Here is a 22,531-nt window from a genome sequence, read left to right on the forward strand (position 1 = left end):
CAGAATCAGTGTCTAGCATGTCATTTCACTGTGTGATTACATGATGCATTTAGATAATCATTTGTCTTATGAGGAGTCAGTAAGTCAGTGGATTTGCACATTAGAAAAGGGAGCAGATCAGAAGTGGTGCAGGCTGTGGGTGATGTGTTATTATGTGGACTAAGAGCACAGGTGTGTCCGTGATTTACACAACAGAACCATAATATACTCCAATACCATTCAAAAGATTGGATGAGTTACTACGAAAGCTTGATTCTGTCCAGTCTGAGAGGACGAACAAATCTATTTCAAATGTAAATGATGCATTTGGTGCCTGGATTGTTGGGGAACAAAGGGAAACTTTGTTATTATGGAAAACATCAACAGGTGGTTCCAAACTTTTGAACAATTGTTTTTATCCACTGGACACATTTTTAGGGTTCCTACAGCTCTTCCAGTGAATATTTCTGCTGAGAAGAGCAGTGGGATGGGGTCTCTGTCTCTGAATTGTTCTGACTAGACCACAGTTAACCTTGTAGCCTCTCATATGCCACTGTGGCTGACTTTGTCTTCACTTTATTTGATTGGCTGACACAGTGTGTTCAGCACAGTAAGAAGCTCTCATATTTGGCACCACCTCTCCTATTTCCAAGATGCTCGAAGAAGGAAAAAAGCCTGAAGATATCCAGCAACACTTGCAGTGTAAAGTATATGTTGCACTCTGAGTGGCTGGTGAAAGTCGTCTTGGTAAAACTTCCACACTTTCCACACAGGCTTTTTGTGTTTGGTCATTTTTCTGTGAGAATCAGGAATCCACAACATTGTGTCCTAGAAATTATGTTTGTGTTCTACTTATCTGTTTATCTGCCACGTCCCAAAATGTCCACTGTCAATGAATTTCATTTGTTTTCCTACATAATGCACTTGTACCTACCGAAGCATGACATCTTTCCGTTTAGGCAACTCTAATCTTGGTTAATCTTAACCAAAGGTTTTGGTTAAGATTAAAAAGCGACTGTGGTCTGAATATAAACAATGTCAACAGTGTGTTGAAGTACAAGACAGGATAGTTTTATTGACATTTAATTGAATCCAGGATCTTTCTCTGGCTTAACCACAGGGCTTTTATGGACTCCTGCACTTTGCAGATCCACCATTGACCCAGACCCACTGCCTATGACTGTGTTCTACACAAACGCAGCACTTTACGGCACCTCGGTTGGAACAAAATCCAGGCAGCAATTATGTTCCCCTAAATGACATTTGGAGAAAAAGATGAGTAGTACTGTTTAGCAATGTCATTTCTAGGACATCAGTTGATCTGTAATTATGGATTTCAGTCATATCTAATATACTTAGAATTTACAATTTACTCTATTTGAGTTTGTTAAAATGATTTTGCTCATAGCTACACTGCATTTTGGTCTACTGAGGCTACCATTGGCTGAGAAGTCTCTACGTTTTGTATTTAATTGTAATAAAATGAATCAAAATGATAAAATGATCAAAGCCAAAGATCCAAGTATTTCAATGAGTCCAGAAATGCAAAGATCTCTGCCACTGGCTTTTTTGTTACAGTGTTAAAGCGTCTTAGGGTGGATTCTCTCTTTAAGCCTCCATCAGAGGTGGTGTTAGTCAGGTATGGAGCAGAGGATCAGCCTGTGGCCTTTGAAAAACACAATGGCCGTGCTGATGACTTCACCACAATGGTGGGCTGCTCGCGTGTTGTTTTATTTTCCCTCGACACCTGCCCAAATTTCCCAGACACTTCCTTGAGTGAGGGATTGAAACACGAGAGCTGTGAACTGTGGGTGATGTCGGACACCTATTGTGCACCGCTGTTAATTAAAGCTTAGGCTTCATTTAGCTCTGAGGTGCAATTTCCAGCTCCCAATCCCCCCTAACAGAGTGTAGAGGAAATGTCATTGTGGCTTAAAGTCTCCAAAGACTCCACTCCATCCTCCACACGCTCATTCATTCCTCAATTCACTGAACCAAAAGTCACAGAGGAAGTCACACTCTAATTTTATTTCACAGCATAAACCTGTAGAAACAGATTCCTTAAACTAAGCAGCTGTGCAGAGAGCATGTTTAGCTTTCCTCTTCCACCTTCTCATGACAAAAGAAGCATAAAGATTAGCGAATTATCTCAGACATCTTGGCAGATCAAGTGTCAGTGAGCGGTTGAACTGCCTGAGTGGGAGCAAAATGAAAAAAGAAGAGGCCTTTGTATTGATTTATGTCTCTGCCTCCTCATATCCTCCATTTCTAATGAGCTTCTTCCAGTTGAGGCCGTCCTGCCAACACACAATATAGTCTTTGATTCAGAGGAGGAGTGACACGAGTGTCCTTTGGATCTGTTGTCTCTGTCTTCCTTCCCTCAGCGCAAACAAAGCTCAATTGCTTCCTCCACCGTCTGCTTCAGCTGCCGATTTCGCTGATGTTGATTGATGGACAGTACACACACCGCTGATCGAGGCAAAACATGCAATTACACAAACCATACTGTGTCCTTTTCCTCCCTCTGCCTGTCGTCCGCAGCCCATTCTCAGCTCTCCGTCTGTCCCCGCGTCACCGGCCAGTGTAATCTAATGTTTTGTTGTTTTTGTATCTCTGTCCCTTCAGGGACCAGCAATTAGGGAGGTCCTTTCAGTGTGTCTGAGAAACACTTAATTTGACCTATTTTGTTAGTCATTTCATTTATTTTCCCAAACACAGTAATTGCTTGCAGGGGAGTCTCAGTTGTGTCCGGCCCAGTTTGTGTCAGCTTGTTTCATTGATTGGAGGTTGTCTTCACTCCCCAACATTTGCAGCAGCACTCGGTGTAAGCTGCCTGCAAACCAAGAAACCAAAGAAAATGAAACTGGGACAATTAGCAGAACAATTTAATGGGTCATTTATTTGTCATTTGCCTTTTATGGAAAGTGAAGCAATTGTATTTCCCAAAAATAAAAATCTAAAAATAGACCTTCATGTAAACCGTGATGAGTAAAGTGAACTTGCATACAAGAGAGAAAAGACATAGATGTGTGTGTGTGTCTAACAGTTTTAGACCTTCTATCAACATCTTCAGTCTGAATTTTCATTCCAGCAAGAGTTAAGCATGTCTTGATTCTGTCTGTGGAACAGAAAGGAGCTGTGAATAAGGGATAACTCACTTGACAGGCCCATTGAAGCAGCTGTATGTGGCTGTTATACAAAGCACTTGTGAAGTTCCTCCATATCCCACTGTATACAAGCAGCCTTTTTCTGAGCTGCAGGCCAGGCGGATGCTCCTCCAGGACCCCCTCCCCTCCCCCCTCCCCTCCTTACACACTAGCAGAATCACTTGCTGCAGGAACTGAGGAGGCGTAAGAGGGGTCAGCCAGGGTGCTGACCAGTTATGAAGGGGCCTTTTCCTCACGTGTCCCAACAGACCGGTGGCAGGCTTTGTGGGACAACAATGATCTGGCTCTGTGTGTGTATGTTTTGGCATTTATTCACCTACAGCTTCTTCGCCTTTTTTTTTATCCCGTTTTGTTGAAGTGTGGAGCTTCCACTGGCCAAATGGACTCAACACAACGCACTGAACACCAAATACCTGTTTATATTTCATTTGATTTTTATCCATTTGACTCCGACACATTTTTGTATTAACTCGTCCTTCATTTGTTTCACAGTGGTGAACTGTGAAACAGCGGTGAATGTGATGGGTGAGCTGCCTTTTAGAGCTGAATATTAAAATAATGTCATTCATTTTTTTGCATTATGCATTTTTTCCTATCTTCTGCTCTTCAATAGATAAACTAATTTAAAAAAGGAAGCATCAGTCTTTGGTTGAACTGGTAGCAGCCTGTCGACACATGCAAACTGTGAGAAGGAGTGGTGAGTAAATGAAGCTTTGTTTGAATGGCAGCAAATCAAAAATGTGAGGAATCACGGATATAGATGCTGTTTCAGAGGACAAAAGTTAGCGGGCTGGCATGTTGCTACAATGCAAATGAAGTGTTTAATACATACAAGTGTGTTACTGTTTTCTGTGTGTTTCTACCTTGACGAGAATACAAATTTGAAACTATAAGAAACTAAATATTTGTCTTTTGGGCAAAAAAGGGCATAAATAAAAGATACAGACATTCATAAAAACACTATTCAAATAGCAGCGGTCTCATGAAATGATGACCTCCGCCAGTGGATCTCTTCTGTTTCCACCGTAGTTTCACAAGCTGTTTCACTGAAGGTCATGTTTACCCGCTTAATGGATCCTCTCTCTTAATTGGGGAATATTGACTTTTCAACACAGTCTTTTATTTAAATCCCACCAGCAGAACTGCATTCTGAAAGTCAGATAGAACGTTGCAGCACCGACACAGACTGGTCAGATTTCCTCGGTGGAAACAGGAGCTGGGAGTTGTGAGCTCTCTGCGGTGGTGGACTGCTCCTGTGGCTTTGCAATGAACATAAGAGGGGGGTGCTTCTCCTTGGAGACTGTGGACGAAATAATGAAATGAAGTGAATGGATAAAAGCTGGTCCACAGATGCCTCAGATAACTGGAGTGAAACGATGTTCCTGCTGCAGCAGCTGAAGCATTAAGCCTTTCAGCATGTAGCATCAACACAGACATTTAATGCCAATAAACATGTTAAATAACCTTTTTATGACAGGAATTGATTACACACAGACATGTGCTCCTCTCTCATTAACACTCCGGTGTCCCTGTCTGCTTTGTGGAAGTGATGGATGGGAAAGTGTGTGTCCCTGTGTGTAATTAGGCAGCCAATTAACAGGGAGGGGTTTTCATTCTTCCTCTCACACACACAAATACACATTTGTATGATTCCTCACACACGGTTTCCTTTCACATCCAACACACGGAGAGACAGAGAAAGATGTGTTCTCAAGCCCAGGCGTTACTACATCCTCTCTCTGGCTTTGTCTGGCCTCCTTTTTCTCAGTCCAGTCCAAAATTTAAAAAAAAGACAGCCAAAAGAGGAGTATAAAAAAATCCTACCCAGGATTCCCTGTTGGGCCAGTTCTTCTTCTATAGAAATCAGTCGGTTGTATTTAGTCATCCTCTCAGCGCCGCTCAGACCTCCCAGTTTGATATAGTCCAGGCCCAGACCCACAGCCTGAAGGAGGAGAGAAGCAGACTGTGAGGCAGAGAGTGTGATGCCACTGGGGGGGACATTGTTTGTGAGCTGACCGGTCTGCTGTTGTGTTTAGTCGTATGATGAAACAGGTCGGTAGAAGTTATTCTCAATCACATCTCAGGAGATTTACTGTAGGTAAAGTTCCTCACACACAGTGGGCGCCATGGTTTTATAGGTACGTCGGAATTGACATCGCTGGTGACCAGGGCTTCACCTAATGATTACTTTCATTATACGTGTTGTATATTACAGCTAATAGTGACAAATGGCCATCACACTTTGCCAAAAGCCAACTTGACATATTGGTATTTCTTGATGATCAATATATAGTAGGGTTTAATATCATAGAAGTAAGACTTAGTAAAATCATCAAATATTCACATTAAGGAATTGATTTTTTGGCAATTTGGATGAATTATTATTTATCAAAATTGTGCAGAATTCATGTATTTCATGTCAGTGTCTCTATCAGTGACCCCATGTTATATTTAGTTGTGTTGTTCCATAGGATGAAAGTTAAACATCTTATCTTTTGATATTACAGGTAATCCCCCCGAAGACACCAAAAACAACTGTTCATTTATCTTACAGGTCTTACAGGTCTGATATACTGGAGCCTATTGCTCTGTGCACTTAAGCTGTTGTTGCCACATATATGAATGTGGCTGATATATTAGATAGAAATGATGATAGATAGAAAAACAGTGTGTCTGAGCATGTGCAGTGACATCAGTCTGCTGCAGTCTCTATCCTTTGGCCTAGTAAAAAAAGAAAGAAAATAATGAGCACAAAAACAATTTCTACACTATAAAGTCATGCTTGAGAGATGCTTGTCTGAACGCCATGGCAACCATCTACCGATGACAAGTGTTTCATCAAAAGTTGTATGCAGAAGTCGGGCAGCAAAACAGCTTTTTGCCACCTGTCTGAGGTGAGGGAGAACTGCAAAAGGTCAGAGCTACTTAGTTCTAACTGAAGATGTTTAAAGAAGAAAATTATAACCTTGAATCTACAGAATGAATCAATAGCCATGTTTTGATAAACAACTTCACATTTTCACAGTTTTCACATTTAATTTAATGCATTGTTACCATAAAAATATCGATTAGAGGCTCAGAGGACCCTGAACATTTCTTAGGATCTACACTTAAAGGAGCTTTCAGTTGTCACAAAAATAAAGTGAGACTTACTATATCTGACAAAGAGTCATCGCTGCAGGGCTCACTGCACGTTGTTCCCATGAACACTGAACCTGAGGGGTCCGTGAAGACACACACACCCACACATACATAATTAGCATTGGTAGCATTGATCCACCACAGAGGCATCACTGAGCAAAGGAAAAAGGAGTGGGATGTTGATACTAATAACCTAAGAAACCCAAGAATTTTTCTCTGTTATACCTGTTTAATGGAATCTCTTGAATCCTGAATAGTGTTAGTTTAGGCAATGTAGTCACTGGTCAGCATGAATCAGCTGCTTCATTCTGGTGTCACAGTTGGCTGTTTGTCAACTAGCTGACAACTAATGTCCAATCATATTCACGCAGACCTGCATGCACTCTCACTGTTACTCGGCTGATACCTTCATGCCAAGTCTGTTGGCAGCTGCAGCTCCATCCACCACCCCATCCTTCTCCTTCTCAGCTTTGGTATTGGTGATTTAATTAGTGTGCTGGGAGTACAGCACAGTCCAGCTACGAGTTCTTCAGCCCACTTGCATTTACAGTCAAACAATTTCCATGGGAAGTTTTTCTAATGAAGATCTACTGCTCATGTGACTTTATTAAGGTGGGATTATTCTCCTTTCTGCCCGGAGGCTTTTCTGCCAAATCTAACTGTACAACCATTTGCTGTGGTCAGTTCCTTGACATGTGTGTCTCTGACCTGTGAATGAAACAGTCCATGCTCCAGCTGGTGACCTCTGCTGTGTCATGAGTGAAAGTATTTAACAATATTGTGAAAGAACTTGAATTCTGCATTTTCTTGTTCACAAGAAATGGAAGTGTCAGCCAGACAAAGTGCAGGATGACATCATCCATTCATAAAGCCATGAGCATGATTGTGTAGAATACATGAGGGTGATTATACCGTAATGCAGCAGGTTACCATTGCCTCAACAACTGCATTTCAGTCAAGATGCCGTCATCAAGGTCTTAAAAATACAAGAAAGTACTGCAACTGCTCCTAGAACAACTCTAAACAAGTGTAACCTGGCCTGCCACTGGCAGTCCACACAGCAGGCATACTGAATTCAAATAAGTGCTAAATGCACATGAGTCTTGTTGTGACTTGGGGAGGAGGCTGGGGAGGTGGAGGGAGTTACATTACTAGGAGGCAGTGGTCTCTGCAAAGATAGAACGAGTGCTACATTTGTTTATATGGACTAACTAGCTGGTCATACAGGAATATAGGAATGGAATTGTACAGTATGGAAAATAAAAAAGGACTTCCATGCTGGACGCCACTACTGCAAGTAGAAGTCAAACTGAAAGCTTAAAACAGTAAATATGAGTCACAGAGTCAAAGAATTCTGTATCTCTGTTTTACTCCTGCCGTGACTTCGACGGTAGTTCAGTTGTCTTTCCCACTTGGCAGTGATTATGTTTACAAGCACTAAATATTGAGCCTATTCTCCTAACATGTCCTTTAGCACATCAAAATATGGAACAGTGAAACGGCTAATGTCATTTTGCTTCTTTGCATCAAAACACAATTTTGAAAGTTTTCCACCGGTGGGAAAGTTTCAGCTGTAACATGGAGATTGAAGTGAAGTCTAAATGCAAAATATGCTCTTAAAACCAGAACGATATTGGCATATTCACACATCTACATCAGAAAATGCTACATTCAGAATAAGACCTAATTCTGATGCTGTTTATATGACCCATATTTGAAATAATAATGGAATATTAGTGTGCATCCAAACATCAATAATTCCATTTCATTTTCTCCACCTCACCTCAGTGGATCTGTTACCTTGTTGCTCTGATGTAATGCGGATCAGATCACTAACTGTTGTCTCATTCATGTGTTTTAAGATGTGACCTCTGACTCCTGGAAGGGGTGGGGCATTCGGCTTGTAGGTGATGTCAGAGAGTAGCGAGCACGAGTCTCCAATCATAGAGCTCAACTTCTCCCACTGGTCTATGTCCTTGCAGCGCACACATAGACAAGAACAGAGATACACGCTTGAGTGAAGAACAAATGAACAGACATACAAACTGTCAGACTCACAAACACACAGTAATGAGAGTGCACACAAAGGAGCTATCAGCGAAACCAAGTAACCACTGGAGCCCTGCTTCTAATGAATTGATAATGTATTCAAGTTTGATGCAAGCTGCACATTTCTAGTAGAGGCCGAGCTGTTGGCGACACAAATGAGGCGGTCAGATGGAGTGTTAAATACAAGGAGTTTACAGGAATCCAGGGGTATATGTTATATCAAGGAGGATTGGAAAGCCAACATCTGTAACTACAGCATTGGAAGTTTTAAGTTTTAATTATGGGGTACTACAACCCTGTAGCCAGACAGACATCATTGTCTTCAAGGTTCTGTCCCTGTAGACCAGGGGGGCCCAATACGTTGATCGCCATCTACCGGTTGGTCGCGGAGGTAGTGTGGGTAGATCGCGTCACTTGTGTGCAATATTGATGGTTCCATCACTGTTTGTCACCTATGTGCATTCCTGCTGTCAGTTTGTATGTGTAACACCAAGGGTTACATTAGTCTCAGTTATGCAGTGTCCGCCAACATCTATTGTATATAAAAAGTATACTCAGTATAAATAGAAATAAATATATGTTTAGCATTTTTAATGTAGGTAGGTCATTTTAAAAGTAGCTCGTGAGCCGAAACAGTGTGGGCCCCCCTGCTGTAGACCATTAGCAGATCCTGGTCTATGACCAGCACAAGTTTAGAATATCTTAACACACTTTCACTACAGTCAGATATTCTACAGTGATCCTACCACTGTTAGGATTAATAACTTCTAAGACATATTAATGAAAGAATGCTAATGTTTTGAACTTACCTCTCTTCTAAATGGATCGATTAAGGCCACCACTGCTGGGTATTTGCTGATGAGGGTTTGGTAAATATCCACCAATTCATCTGGAGACTTAAAAATCCCTGTTGCAATTTCATACTTCCCTTTAGACTTGGAGGAAGAGAAGAAGAAAACAAATTCAATTCACTACACTGTATTTATATGTGAACTGACCTCTTCAGCTGTATGCATGTAGTATTCATTTAGCCAAGGACTTCTATGCAAGGACTCCCAACACCCTGACTCACAGAAATCCAGTGATTACAACTTACATAGTCCATTAGCTCAGGGGCAGCAAAGTTTACTGCTAAATGGATCTCTGTTCCTAGTGTCATTCCAAAGTTAGTGCAGGCTTCAGTGATCAGATCCAGAGGCTGCTCAGGTCGCTCGTAGCTCACAGCTGGCGCTCCACTGTCACACAGAATTGCCTGGGTGGCCTTGGGGCAAAGACACAGTTGATCTTGTCACCAACATCTATGATTTGTGCTTTTATATCCAACTGTAATAAATACATTCACCTAGAATGTTCTTCACATTTCTTATCTTTGGATGTGTCTAAGTAGCTTAGCTGAAGCTGCATGTGAATGACAATAAGCATTTATTCATAGGTTTGAATGAGACAACTGTCATTGCAAGATTATTAGAAGACGAGTGTGTTCCACTCACCCTCTCTACTGTTCGTGTTATGAATGTAAGTGCTAGGGGTCATTGAACAATGTAGGAGATAATTGTGTGCATGCAGTACAAATGCTGCACGAAGGAAAAGGTAAATAGGAGAAGTGCTGAATGCTTTAATAATCATTTGACATACCTCCAGGCATACATGCCTGAATTCATTTGAAGATTAGCCATGAAAAACGAATAGATCTCACTATTTTGTATGTATCTTTTAGGAAAGCTGAGTAACAGAAAATGCCTCGAATCCTGCCTCCACCATTTACATTCTGTGTTCCCATAAAGCCTGTGTGAACTCAGTTCCTATTCTTACAGTGAATAAATAGCGATGTCCCTCACCCCGGCTTTTGTTGAAGTGTTTATTATTCTCATCATCTCCTTCTGTAACTCAAGGGTCATTGTGATGATCTGTTGAAGAAGTTCACAGTTCAGTGCATTTAATAAATGCTATAGTGAAAATGAATATAGAAGAACTGAGGTGCCTTACCAATAAAATATCACATCATAACAACGACAAAGGAAGCAAAGGAACTTCCACAAAGAACACTAACTTTATACAGTGAACAGTTCTATACCAACAGCCAGTTGTGAGAAGAAGTGGGCTTAAGACAGACAGAACATGTAACAACTCCACAGAGATGTCATTGAATAGCAGTAAGTACTTGTTTGACTCGTTGTCCCGCTTTGGGGATCAGGATGACCTCCTCCAGTAAACTAAGTTTTCCAGGAGAATTCTTCCCACAGCTCAGCAAAGTTACCAAGGAGACAGGAGTGTGAAACTGTGTTGAAGCCTGAACAAAATTGGTTAAGACTTCATTAGATGCTGCTGCCAGTGTAGTTTTGTATGAATAATATGTATTTGTGCTTGTGTAGACTAACCTCTCTGTTCTTCAGAGCTGCTATGTATTTGTAGAGAGGCATATCCTGGACTTGTGCCCCAGTTTTGGCCACAGCCAGAGACACAGAGCCAATGGCCAAGCTCCCAGGCAGAACTGGTTCTGGTGGCTCTGCTCGAGGAAATGGCTTCTCTGTCACGTTGCTCTTTTTGCCTGTGATGTAATTTTAAGTGGAAATTCTTTACTAGGGATAACACTTTAAGATGTACAGCAACATTTTGTTTACTGCCCACTCCCCGGTGCTTCTGAAGCAGGCTGGCTCATCATCTGCAGTGTTACTGCAATGCACTGTTCAGTACATCATTGTATACCTGTTCTCTTAAGGCTAAGCCCTCTCTCTTTCAGTGCTATAGAATGCCGCTTTAATGATTTAAGTAGTAGAAGTACCAAAAAGTCATATATTACCTGTGAGCTACTGTTATAGTGTATAAAAATCAGATTTCTAATAAATTAGTTTTAGATATGTATAATATCATGTCATCCGCATAAAGCTGAACACAACATTCAAAACTAAGGTCATCTAAGGGGAGGTCATCAACACAAATGGAAAAAAGAAGAGGAATAAGAATTTAGCCTTCAGTTGATATAACTAAAGGAGTCTGGGTGCACATTTTAGGCTTTCAGGTATGGAGCCCCAGAGTGACCATAGAGAGAAAAATATAAATGGATGCCATGTTTTAATACATTGATTTATTTGGGCAGGGCTCAGCTCAAAAGACCTGAACAGAAGCTTCTGCAAAGCTTATTACACACAAGCTTGAAGCTGCACCCTGCCGGTCTGGTGTGTGGGAAATCTGCGTGACAGCTGCCACTGAGAACAGACTGTATTTCAGGAGGAACTGGTCTGTTATGCTGGCTCCCTCTAAATTATATGGTGTGCACAAATTAATCAAAATGTGGGAGTGAATTGTATCTTATACGAGTTCTCAAAGTTTTGATGACTGAGTGCCAATTAAAGGAGCCAGCATATAATTGAGGGCCACACAAGAAAAATGCACACTTAAAATGAAATCCAAAAGCAATCATTCCTTTATTAAACATTAAGAAGCCAGAATGTTTACCCAGCAGAAGAGATAAAGTGAGATACAGAGAGAGATTTTCACTTTTGGCAGTTATTGGAGCTCTAGCTAACAGCACTAGCACTGATGACAGAACGTAATTCCCACAAAACTCACAAGGTGCCACAAGTTGCCATGCAACCAGTAACTTTCTATTTCTTATTCCAAACCTGACACTTAGGGGGGCACAGTTTGACTAAGTAGCAGAGAGGCATATTATAACGCAGTCGAAAATATTGAAGTGGACCACGAATGATTAAAACATAATGCATGTATTTCAAGTTATGTTCAGGGGCAGCACAAAATGTTTGTGACAGCTGCTAATGGCCTGTGAACTGCACTTGAAGAATCACTAGTGAAGATCTGTCCATCCCCTAACTATACCTGCTTATCCTTTAAGGGCCGTGGGGGACTGGAGGTAACAGTGCTCACCACTGCACCACCCGTAGTATTAATACAGTTTGGTAAAGATAGGTAACCTTAAAAACGACTACAGAGAGAGAGAGAGAGAGACTGATGTAAAAAAACAACCTGAAAAGAAATCAACATGTGTTGATATAATTTCAAGGGTCTCCTTTTATAGAAGGGCCTTGATTCTCTAAAGGCAGTGCATAAAACTGAACATAAGACACTGAATCAGAAAGCCATACTTTTCACTTACAGTGCATAATGAGAGGAATTCTGCCAAATAATGAGAGGAAAGTTGTCTAATAATGAAGGGAAAACTGCCTAATGAACAGTGATTTAAAAATAGCGGCTCTTTGCACCTGTCGCGGTCATGCATATGTATGTAAATCATATCTCACTCTCAATGTTTTGAAGACATATCATTACTTTGTTGGCAGGGTCATGCAAAACATACTTTGTAACAGCAGCAGTTTCTTTGATTTTACATCTTAAAGGATAAATCTAATGCTATTTGCTATCTAATGTTATCATTAACAGATCCCATGAAGGGACCAAAACCAAAAGTAAGTTAAGTATTGTCTTCCTAATGGAGTTTATTCTTCTATGCCATAGAACTACACAGGTGTCCAAATGTTAGTAAAAACACATAACAGAGCCACTCTGCAGTATTGGATGATATGTGTCTTCAAATTTGTTATGTGCAGCAGTTTGCTGCTGGCTCTCTCTCTCTCTCTCTCTCTCTCTCTCTCTCTCTCCCTCTCTTTGTCAGCTCTGTCTCCCTCCTTCCTCTGCCTGCTGCGCACCTGAGGTAAATCACCACTCAGGTAGAGAGGAGGAGGGGATAAGAGGGAGGGAGAGGAGGAGGAGAGGCAGAACACATGGCACACGGCTGACAACACTTGGTGCAGGTAGAGAGGAGGTTTTTCCTTCCTCCGTTCTGGTTTTTTCTTTCCCCCAAGCCTGTTCATTTCCATGCCCGTTTAGGGGCTGGGGTTTTGTTATTTTAGTTTGTTTTGTTAGTTTGGGTTGGAGACCGCCGGTAGCCACGTTATCCGTCTTTTGTTTATTCTAGTTTTTGTCTTTAATAGTTTAGGGGGAGACGTCAGGAGCGACGATCCGCTGTAGGGTTGGCCCAGCGTTTCCCTTCTTTTGTTTCTTTTGGCCGGGGTCTCCAGTCCCTTTTGTTTCACTTTTGGTTTGTTTGGGATTTGTTCTAAAATAAAGCTTGTGGGTAAATAGACAACTACCTGTATTGGTGTCCTATTTCTTATATGTTGCTGCCTCCTGCCCCTAGATAGCCTTGTTCGATTTGTTTGTGGGGAGGCCGTAACAAAATTGAAGAATGTGGCTGTTCTGAAGCATTTTCAGTCTCTGGAGAGTAGCTTCATGTCAGCATCACTGCACATTCTCAAGATCACTGAGAGGAACTACACCAGTGCTATGGCCCAGAGGAATAAGGCCCTGTTCAGACCTGCGTTACATGCACCCTTTCTGATTCAATCACAAGGGGACAGCTCTAAGTACGGGTGTGAACCCAAGACACATTGAGATCTGATTGCTCAGACCACATTCACAGGTAGTCTGGGCCCCTTAACGCCACATTCTCTTTGCAGTGTGAATGCGTGTGTGTCCTGGATCACAATTAAGGACTGCCTACGCAACTGACATCCTCTGTGCAAGCCAATGTTAAGACAATCTAAACTAACTTACTATTAGAACTGAGATGTTGTATAAATAATCTCTAGAATATGCCACCTACTGTGCATTTAGAGATGCTTCTGGTGGAGTGAGATGTCCGCCATCAATCAGTCATGTCAATCAGCAAGCGTGACAAATTCATTTTAAATCCTAAATGTGTCTTTTCCATGGATCTGAGACCCAGCACCTCCATTCTCCATATGCCTGATCGCCAAAACTTTGCTCTGCGCTCCATCAGAGTAGTTAACGCTATGGATATCATTTACAGTAGATTGTGATATTAAAGACAAGATAATAATGTAAAAAACAAGGAGAGATTTAAAGGAGACATTGCTGCTAAATAGATTAATTTAACATTTTTTTAATAAAATGTTCATACAAGTGATGGAGCCAACATGTTTATGTGCACATTGAGTGGGAAAATGAGATCTAGTGAGGTGTGAACTGATGTACTGAGAGCTATTTTCATGTTTTCAGCGGAATTTATTGAAAATGACTTGTCTTGAATCTATCTGTTAGGATTCAATCTATCTATTCATCATTTCAACTCAAGCCATCAGTATTGAGGCAAAATACTCTTAAATCTCTGTCACTATTCATGCTCAAACTTAACTTAGTTCTCATGAGTTTAAGGCTATGAACATGTAGTATGTATTTAGCATGGGTAGAAAACAAAATCCAACTTTATGTAATAATTATGTAACACATAATTCATTTTCTCCACTAGAGAGCTCTAGGATCCCTTTTTCGGAAAAACACACAAGCTTTTTTAGGTTCATTGTATGCTGGTGCAAGATGTTATAACTGGAGAGATTGTGATACTACTTTGACAGTACCTTTATCAGCACTCTTCTTGTCTTTAGTGTGTGCAAGTGGTGGAGAAGGAAGCACCACCTCAGGTTCTCCTGGTGAACTCCTCTCTTCTTTCTCCTTGTCCCAGATGTCTTTCCCCTCCAGGTAGCGGGCCATGAAGAAATTGCTGCACAGTTACAGAACCGAGCGTTTTGGGTCACAAACACAACAAGGTCTACAAGAGACTGATGTTTAACAAATAAGAAATAATGAAAGAAGACACCAAAAGAATGTGTGTGAGAAGGAACTGAGCTCCAAAATATTCAGCCCTGCCAGTACATATACCAGCCCCTTTTTCCTACTCAGTGCCAGACTGCCAGCGTTACTTCGTGCTTTGCTCTCATCTGCACCTGCACCCCACATCCTGTAACCTGTCTGCCTGCACCTTTTTCCCTGTCCCATTCCTTTTTCCTGTGGAGTCTCACTTCATTCTATTCAGACTTGCAGTCAATAAACAGTGTAGATATACATATTTACATATAAAATGTATGGAGTCTTAAGGAAAGTCTAAACTCTTTCATGTAAAGGCAACAGAGACAGAGTCCTATTTATAACTAGAGGCATTAATATGCATATCTGCACTTTTGTAACCTAGAGGAGATTGCTGTCGACTTAATGTAGGTGTCAGTTTAGTACCCCTCACTTCTACTTAAGGAGGCAACCTGTATAGGCATACACAGTATACTGTCTGCTGGACTAAAACTGCAGTTTTCCATTGAGATTAATAAAGCACTCTAAACTAATGGACTACAACTACTGTAAGTGGTGATATACTGATTCCTGAAATATTTCCACAGCTTATAGTTCCAAATTTGAATCCATGACAAGACAGGCAGAGCAATATAAATACAGCATTGCCCACAACAAGCCAAGCCAAATCATGCATAGTGACTCACTAAGCTTTTCTAGTGGATGAGACGTAATGCCAAATGCATCATGATGATATGATAGGCTGTGACTATAGGTAACCAAGCTCAAAGCATTAACCCCTGCGTGGCCTCATTCCAGGAAGTAAACACACAGCAAACTACATGTGACCTCATTGGAGATCAAATGCAAAAAACATGGCACTATTTTTCCATGTCTGCTTATGGACCTTATAGTTTCTAATCTAAAATGTTAGATTCTAGATTAATATGATTAATATGAGTTGCTACAGTGAGTGCTTCATGAATCTATTGCACAGTTCAGTGGATTTCAGTGCAGTGTGTCATTAGTAGGCAGCCCTGCAAACAGCTAAATAAAGGTTACTTCCAGAATGTATTCTTTTAAGGATAAAACATTTCTCTAGCAGCATTTACAACAAAAGACACCATACTATATTAAGGGCTAATGGCTTTTGAAAGCAAGTTGACCAACACAACAGAATGTAGGGAAACTTACATACTGCCCTAGATAATAAATGATGTTACATTAAAGTGTGGAAGAATATGAAATGTACAATAATCATTGATGATGAAAAACAGCACAAACATTTCCATTTGATCTGTTGAGTATGTGGACTCTCAAGGGTCTCAAAGGTTTGGTCATTTCAGTGCCCCTGCAGACATAAAACCCTCTTATGTGTCAACAATACCTGAGTATATGGTCAACTTCTGATTGGTCACAGGGGTTTTGGCCTTTCAGCACGTTGTTCAGAGATGTATTGATCCACTGGACAGCAGTCATCACATGGTCAGCCCTCTTGTGACTCTTAGCTTTCCAGTCCAGTGAAGTCTCTTTAGGGCCGAAGTGGCTGGAGACGGCAGCTGAGGACATGCTCTGAACACCGAGAGAGGGAAACCACAGATAGTTACAGTTGTTCTCTGGATCCTCCCCACCTCCACACAAATACTATACAAGCTGCATGTTTGGAGTGAAGCATATTACAAATAACATCTTTTCATATATTCTAGCACAATAAACGTGGAGCTTTGATGAGCCGAATAACTTCAGCTGCTGCACTACTGATACAGTCACCTCCATCTGTGTGATTGGAGGGGGGAGGACATGAGTTCATATCTGCAATCTCTCTCCTCATCCACAACATCCTTCGCTCCCCACCCATTCCTCTCACAGACCACTACACTTCACTGTTAATGCTTCAGACAGACATCGGGCCCCTCCATGATCCTACGGCACGGGGTGGTGAAAAACAAACACTTGATTCTGTGTTGAAAATGATTACAGCACCTCTTGTGTGTTTGGGTTGACAAGGATTAACTGCATTTGAGCTCTGTGTGTAACTCCCTGTTACCACAGAACATAAAGCTTCCTTTAAATAAACTCACACACATTCATCAAAGTTCTCATCAAATCTTTACATTCTCCAGTTTCCTAACAGTAAAATTCCTTAGTTTCCAACATAAAACTTAATCATCCTTGATAACAAGCTTCCTTTTATTCCTCTTGTGATTTCCGCTGTGATTCTTGTTTCCAAAAATGTTAACACTTTCATCTACAAACCAAAACTGATCCATGCTGCAATTCTGTCACTACGATCTATCCAAGCTTCAAGTGGTTTAAAATGCTGCAGCAAAACTACTCACAAAACCCAAAAGAAGAAAGTTTTAAGGTTTAAGTTTCAAGTTCTAAGTTAAGTTTTAAGGTACATTAGGGATTCTCTGGCGGGTCTTTGTTAGTGGTCCCCAGTTTGGGGCTGAAGATGAGAGGGGACCAGGTCTGTGCAGTGAAAGACTCTGGGACAACCTGCTGGAGAATATCAGGCAAACGTACTCTTTATCTTTGTTTAGATACACGTCACCTAAAAATATATTATTTTAGCTTTCTCCTACATCATATCTATGCCATATCTATTTTGTTATTTGAACTGTATTTGTTAAGCATTATTTATTTCTATTCTAATACACTATACACTGCATGTGAAATACAGATGAGGTAATCCTAATTCTTATTATCTCTCTTTGGCACTGAGGAAGTGGCCTTTTCCCGACGTCGTTATACCACTTAGTAATACTGTTAATTAAAAGCAATGATGCATGCCTATTAGCTTGGCCCGACCTGAGTGCCATCAGCACCCTCACTATGACCACGGTTCGTGGTGTCACAGCTCATTGTTCTGGCTTTTGTGATACTGTAAAAATTGAAATGGCAAGTGTTAATGGTCACGGTCTGTTTTCTGATCGCCACCTTCTTTGCCTGCTTCTTGCCTCCAGCTGTCATTTAAAACCATTAGCACATCACTAATGAATCACATCTCCTTTGTTCAACCTTTATTTGTTCAATGCAAACTCTGAACTGAATATCTAGAATGTGACACAAGAGCAATTGCTAGCCACAGTCCAAGCAATTTATCCAAAGCTATAACCTCAACAGTTCATCACTTCAAATCCAAATCAAATCAAATCAACTTTTATTGGCCAAGTTTGAACAGACAAACAAGGAATTTGACTCGGTGAAGCTCGACTCTCTGTACAGTGAGGAAGTAAAGTAGAAATAAACTACAACAGTAGGAAAAGAATACAGGACAGTATAAACAATATAGAACTCTTTAACAGTCTATTGGACTAGTGTTGATGTGAATGGTGAGTTTGACCTTTTCCTTGTTGCAGACGATGCACAAGACCTCTGTCTCAATGGATAGTTGTCCTCTTGCATCATAAACCTCTCTTCCCTTCAGTCTGCTGATCCTCGGCGGTGCAGAAAGGTTTGTAAAGTGATTTGCCTAAAGGGATAGTTAATAGTTGAACAAAATGATGTCAGTGGGAGCTGTGTGAAACTGTCAGTTGTGACAGCCTGGAAAGGGACATCTTTTCAGGCTGCTTTCAGAACTCATGCCCTTGATTAGTAAACACTAGCCATTTGCAAAGTAATGTGTCTCTAAGGCATGGAGGTGTTTTTGAAATTGCTACACATAAAAACATTTATGTTATAAATATAAGCATATTTAACTCAAATATTTTACACTGTTACATTCAGGGACAACATACCAAAACTTCCCTCTTCAACTCTTCATTCACCAAAAATGTTAATACACACACACACACACACACACACACACACACACACACACAAGCCACAACTAAAACCTTAATCTGAAACTAATATGATTCATTCATTTTGAAGGATAAGACATCTTGGTCCTCTGTAAGTAACCACACCCACACACACCCAAATGTTGCCTCTCATTTCCTCTTGTCCTTAGCCATAAAAGCTTTTTTAAAACTCTTTCACACAAAATGGGCCACATGATTGAAATTGAAATGTATGTTGGATTATGTACATGGTGATTAACCAAATGTTTGTTATGTTTGTATATGTTTTGTAATGCCTGGCTGCCACTTCATTCAGTGTTACAGGGTGAAAACAGAAGCCTAGACAACAGTCACAATGTCCCTTGAAAAACATTCAAGCAAACTTCGAGGTGTTTGTCAGAACTTTACTGCATTAAGAGTCATGACTGAAGTTTGTGTGAGGCCAGCTCCTTCTCTACAGCTACATGTGGAAGAAATAACATGAGCAGAGGATATTTAGGTTTACCACTTCCTGGCAAACTGCTCCCAGTGCTGGTCAATGTGAAGCTAATGTGAATTTATTTAATATCATTTATTACTTTACACCCTGCTGTAGCTTGTGATTTCCCCCTTTGGACCAATTAAAGCCTTGTGACATCATATTTGACTGGTTTTATTTTGTATTATTAATCTGAATCTGCAATCACTAAGTAAGGGTGCTATAGCAGGGTGCTACAGTAGGAGGGTGCTATAGCAGGGTGCTACAGTAGGAGGGTGCTATAGCAGGCTGCTACAGTAGGAGGGTGCTATAGCAGGGTGCTACAGTAGGAGGGTGCTATAGCAGGGTGCTACAGTAGGAAGGTGCTACAGTAGGAGGGTGCTATAGCAGGGTGCTACAGTAGGAGGGTGCTACAGAGGGAGGGTGTTACAGTAGGAGGGTGCTACAGTAGCAGGGTGCTACAGTAGCAGGGTGCTATAGGAGGGTGCTACAGTAGGAGGGTGGTATAGAAGGGTGCTACAGTAGCAAGGTGGTATAGGAGGCTGCTATAGTCGGAGGGTGCTACAGTAGCAGGGTGCTACAGTAGCAGGGTGCTATAGGAGGGTGCTACAGTAGGAGGCTGCTACAGTAGGAGGGTGCTACAGTAGCAGGGTGCTATAGGAGGGTGCTACAGTAGGAGGGTGCTACAGTAGCAGGGTGCTATAGGAGGGTGCTACAGTAGCAGGGTGCTACAGTAGCAGGGTGCTATAGGAGGGTGCTACAGTAGGAGGGTGGTATAGGAGGGTGCTACAGTAGGAGGCTGCTACAGTAGCAAGGTGGTATAGGAGGGTGCTACAGTAGGAGGGTGCTATAGAAGGGTGCTACAGTAGCAAGGTGGTATAGGAGGCTGCTATAGTCGGAGGGTGCTACAGTAGCAGGGTGCTACATTAGGAGGGTGCTACAGTAGGAGGGTGCTATAGGAGGGTGCAACAGTAGGAGGGTGCTACAGTAGCAGGGTGCTACATTAGGAGGGTGTTACAGTAGGAGGCTGCTACAGTAGGAAGGTGCTATAGGAGGGTGCTACAGTAGGAGGGTGCTATAGCAGGCTCCTTCTCTACAGCTACATGTGGAAGAAATAACATGAGCAGAGGATATTTAGGTTTACCACTTCCTGGCAAACTGCTCCCAGTGCTGGTCAATGTGAAGCTAATGTGAATTTATTTAATATCATTTATTACTTTACACCCTGCTGTAGCTTGTGATTTCCCCCTTTGGACCAATTAAAGCCTTGTGACATCATATTTGACTGGTTTTATTTTGTATTATTAATCTGAATCTGCAATCACTAAGTAAGGGTGCTATAGCAGGGTGCTACAGTAGGAGGGTGCTATAGCAGGGTGCTACAGTAGGAGGGTGCTATAGCAGGCTGCTACAGTAGGAGGGTGCTATAGCAGGCTGCTACAGTAGGAGGGTGCTATAGCAGGGTGCTACAGTAGGAGGGTGCTATAGCAGGGTGCTACAGTAGGAAGGTGCTACAGTAGGAGGGTGCTATAGCAGGGTGCTACAGTAGGAGGGTGCTACAGAGGGAGGGTGTTACAGTAGGAGGGTGCTACAGTAGCAGGGTGCTACAGTAGCAGGGTGCTATAGGAGGGTGCTACAGTAGGAGGGTGGTATAGAAGGGTGCTACAGTAGCAAGGTGGTATAGGAGGCTGCTATAGTCGGAGGGTGCTACAGTAGCAGGGTGCTACAGTAGCAGGGTGCTATAGGAGGGTGCTACAGTAGGAGGCTGCTACAGTAGGAGGGTGCTACAGTAGCAGGGTGCTATAGGAGGGTGCTACAGTAGGAGGGTGCTACAGTAGCAGGGTGCTATAGGAGGGTGCTACAGTAGCAGGGTGCTACAGTAGCAGGGTGCTATAGGAGGGTGCTACAGTAGGAGGGTGGTATAGGAGGGTGCTACAGTAGGAGGCTGCTACAGTAGCAAGGTGGTATAGGAGGGTGCTACAGTAGGAGGGTGCTATAGAAGGGTGCTACAGTAGCAAGGTGGTATAGGAGGCTGCTATAGTCGGAGGGTGCTACAGTAGCAGGGTGCTACATTAGGAGGGTGCTACAGTAGGAGGGTGCTATAGGAGGGTGCAACAGTAGGAGGGTGCTACAGTAGCAGGGTGCTACATTAGGAGGGTGTTACAGTAGGAGGCTGCTACAGTAGGAAGGTGCTATAGGAGGGTGCTACAGTAGGAGGCTGCTACAGTAGCAGGGTGCTACAGTCGGAGGTTGCTACAGTAGGAGGGTGCTATAGCAGGGTGCTATAGGAGGAGGGTGCTACAGTAGGAGGATGCTACAGTAGGAGGGTGCTACAGTAGGAGGGTGCTATAGGAGGGTGCTACAGTAGGAGGCTGCTACAGTAGCAGGGTGCTACAGTAGGAGGGTGCTACAGTCGGACGTTTCTACAGTAGGAGGGTGCTATAGCAGGGTGCTACAGTAGGAGGGTGCTATAGTAGCAGGGTGCTATATGAGGCTGCTACAGCAGCAGGGTGCTATAGGAGGGTGCTACAGCAGCAGGGTGCTACAGTAGGAGGGTGCTAAAGGAGGGTGCTACAGCAGCAGGGTGCTACAGTAGGAGGGTGCTATAGGAGGGTGCTACAGCAGCAGGGTGCTACAGTAGGAGGGTGCTATAGGAGGGTGCTACAGCAGCAGGGTGCTCCAGCAGCAGCCTCCGTCCTACCAGGTGGCCGTAGACGTCCTCCGGCTGCCGCAGCAGCAGCCCCCCCACAGCTCTCTCCAGCTCCTCCGCTACTCCTCTCACTCGGCAGAACTCTGCAGCTGCAAGTTTCTCGTCGTGGAGGTCCCGCTCCTCTTTAGACAGCCGGCTGATAAACCCTCGGTCCGACATGTTGTCCTGCTGTCGGTCTTTGTGTTGTCGGTTACCTGGAAACGGCCCGTTCAAGTGACAGCGGGTGCCCGGGAAATCAGAGTGACGTTCGGCTTCTGTCTGTGTCCCGGACATCATCAATAAAGTGAACTGTATTCATCTATTGGCCCTGAAAGGAAAGGGCTACAGTAAAACAGGGAAGAATAACCAGGGTTTATAACAAACTGTTTGTGTGTGAGAAGACTGAAACCACTGGCTGTATGCAGTGGAACACACACACACACACACACACACACACACACACACTCACGTCAGTATGTGAAATGATGAGGAGACACCTTCTTCAGCGGACCTCCCTCCACCCAGTAGAACTATTTGAAGGTCCAGAGTGATGGAAGCTGCTGACAGCAGACACACACACACAGACACACACACATGGATTATGTGTCTTGTCCACAAGCGTTGGAATTTAGAGCAGATCCCA

At 42.5% G+C, this 22,531-nt stretch overlaps 1 protein-coding gene across 1 annotated transcript; it reads right to left on the reverse strand.

Moving 5' to 3' along the window:
* Nucleotides 1–4,336: 4,336 nt before the first annotated feature.
* Nucleotides 4,337–22,068, reverse strand: eno4 (enolase 4). Its single transcript, XM_070841619.1, has 13 exons — nt 21,901–22,068; nt 18,283–18,411; nt 16,324–16,508; nt 14,732–14,874; nt 10,715–10,884; nt 10,498–10,614; nt 10,175–10,243; nt 9,433–9,597; nt 9,146–9,271; nt 8,088–8,262; nt 6,300–6,361; nt 4,971–5,088; nt 4,337–4,446 (listed from the first exon to the last, which is right to left on the reverse strand). The coding sequence occupies exons 1-13, from the start codon at nt 22,066–22,068 to the stop codon at nt 4,337–4,339; spliced, it is 1,737 nt and encodes a 578-aa protein (XP_070697720.1).
* Nucleotides 22,069–22,531: the final 463 nt, after the last annotated feature.

Source organism: Pempheris klunzingeri, chromosome 12 (assembly GCF_042242105.1).
Source record: "Pempheris klunzingeri isolate RE-2024b chromosome 12, fPemKlu1.hap1, whole genome shotgun sequence".
Lineage (NCBI taxonomy): Eukaryota > Metazoa > Chordata > Actinopteri > Acropomatiformes > Pempheridae > Pempheris > Pempheris klunzingeri.

Excerpts from the sequence above, each read along its gene's own strand:
- eno4 (XM_070841619.1), bottom strand. The coding sequence starts at position 22,068 with ATGTCGGACCGAGGGTTTATCAGCCGGCTGTCTAAAGAGGAGCGGGAC. Across the intron at positions 16,509-18,282 it reads TCGTCTGCAACAAGGAAAAG|AGCATGTCCTCAGCTGCCGT; the intron begins GTCAAACTCACC and ends CTCGGTGTTCAG. Across the intron at positions 10,885-14,731 it reads CAAGAAGAGTGCTGATAAAG|GCAAAAAGAGCAACGTGACA; the intron begins GTACTGTCAAAG and ends ATTACATCACAG.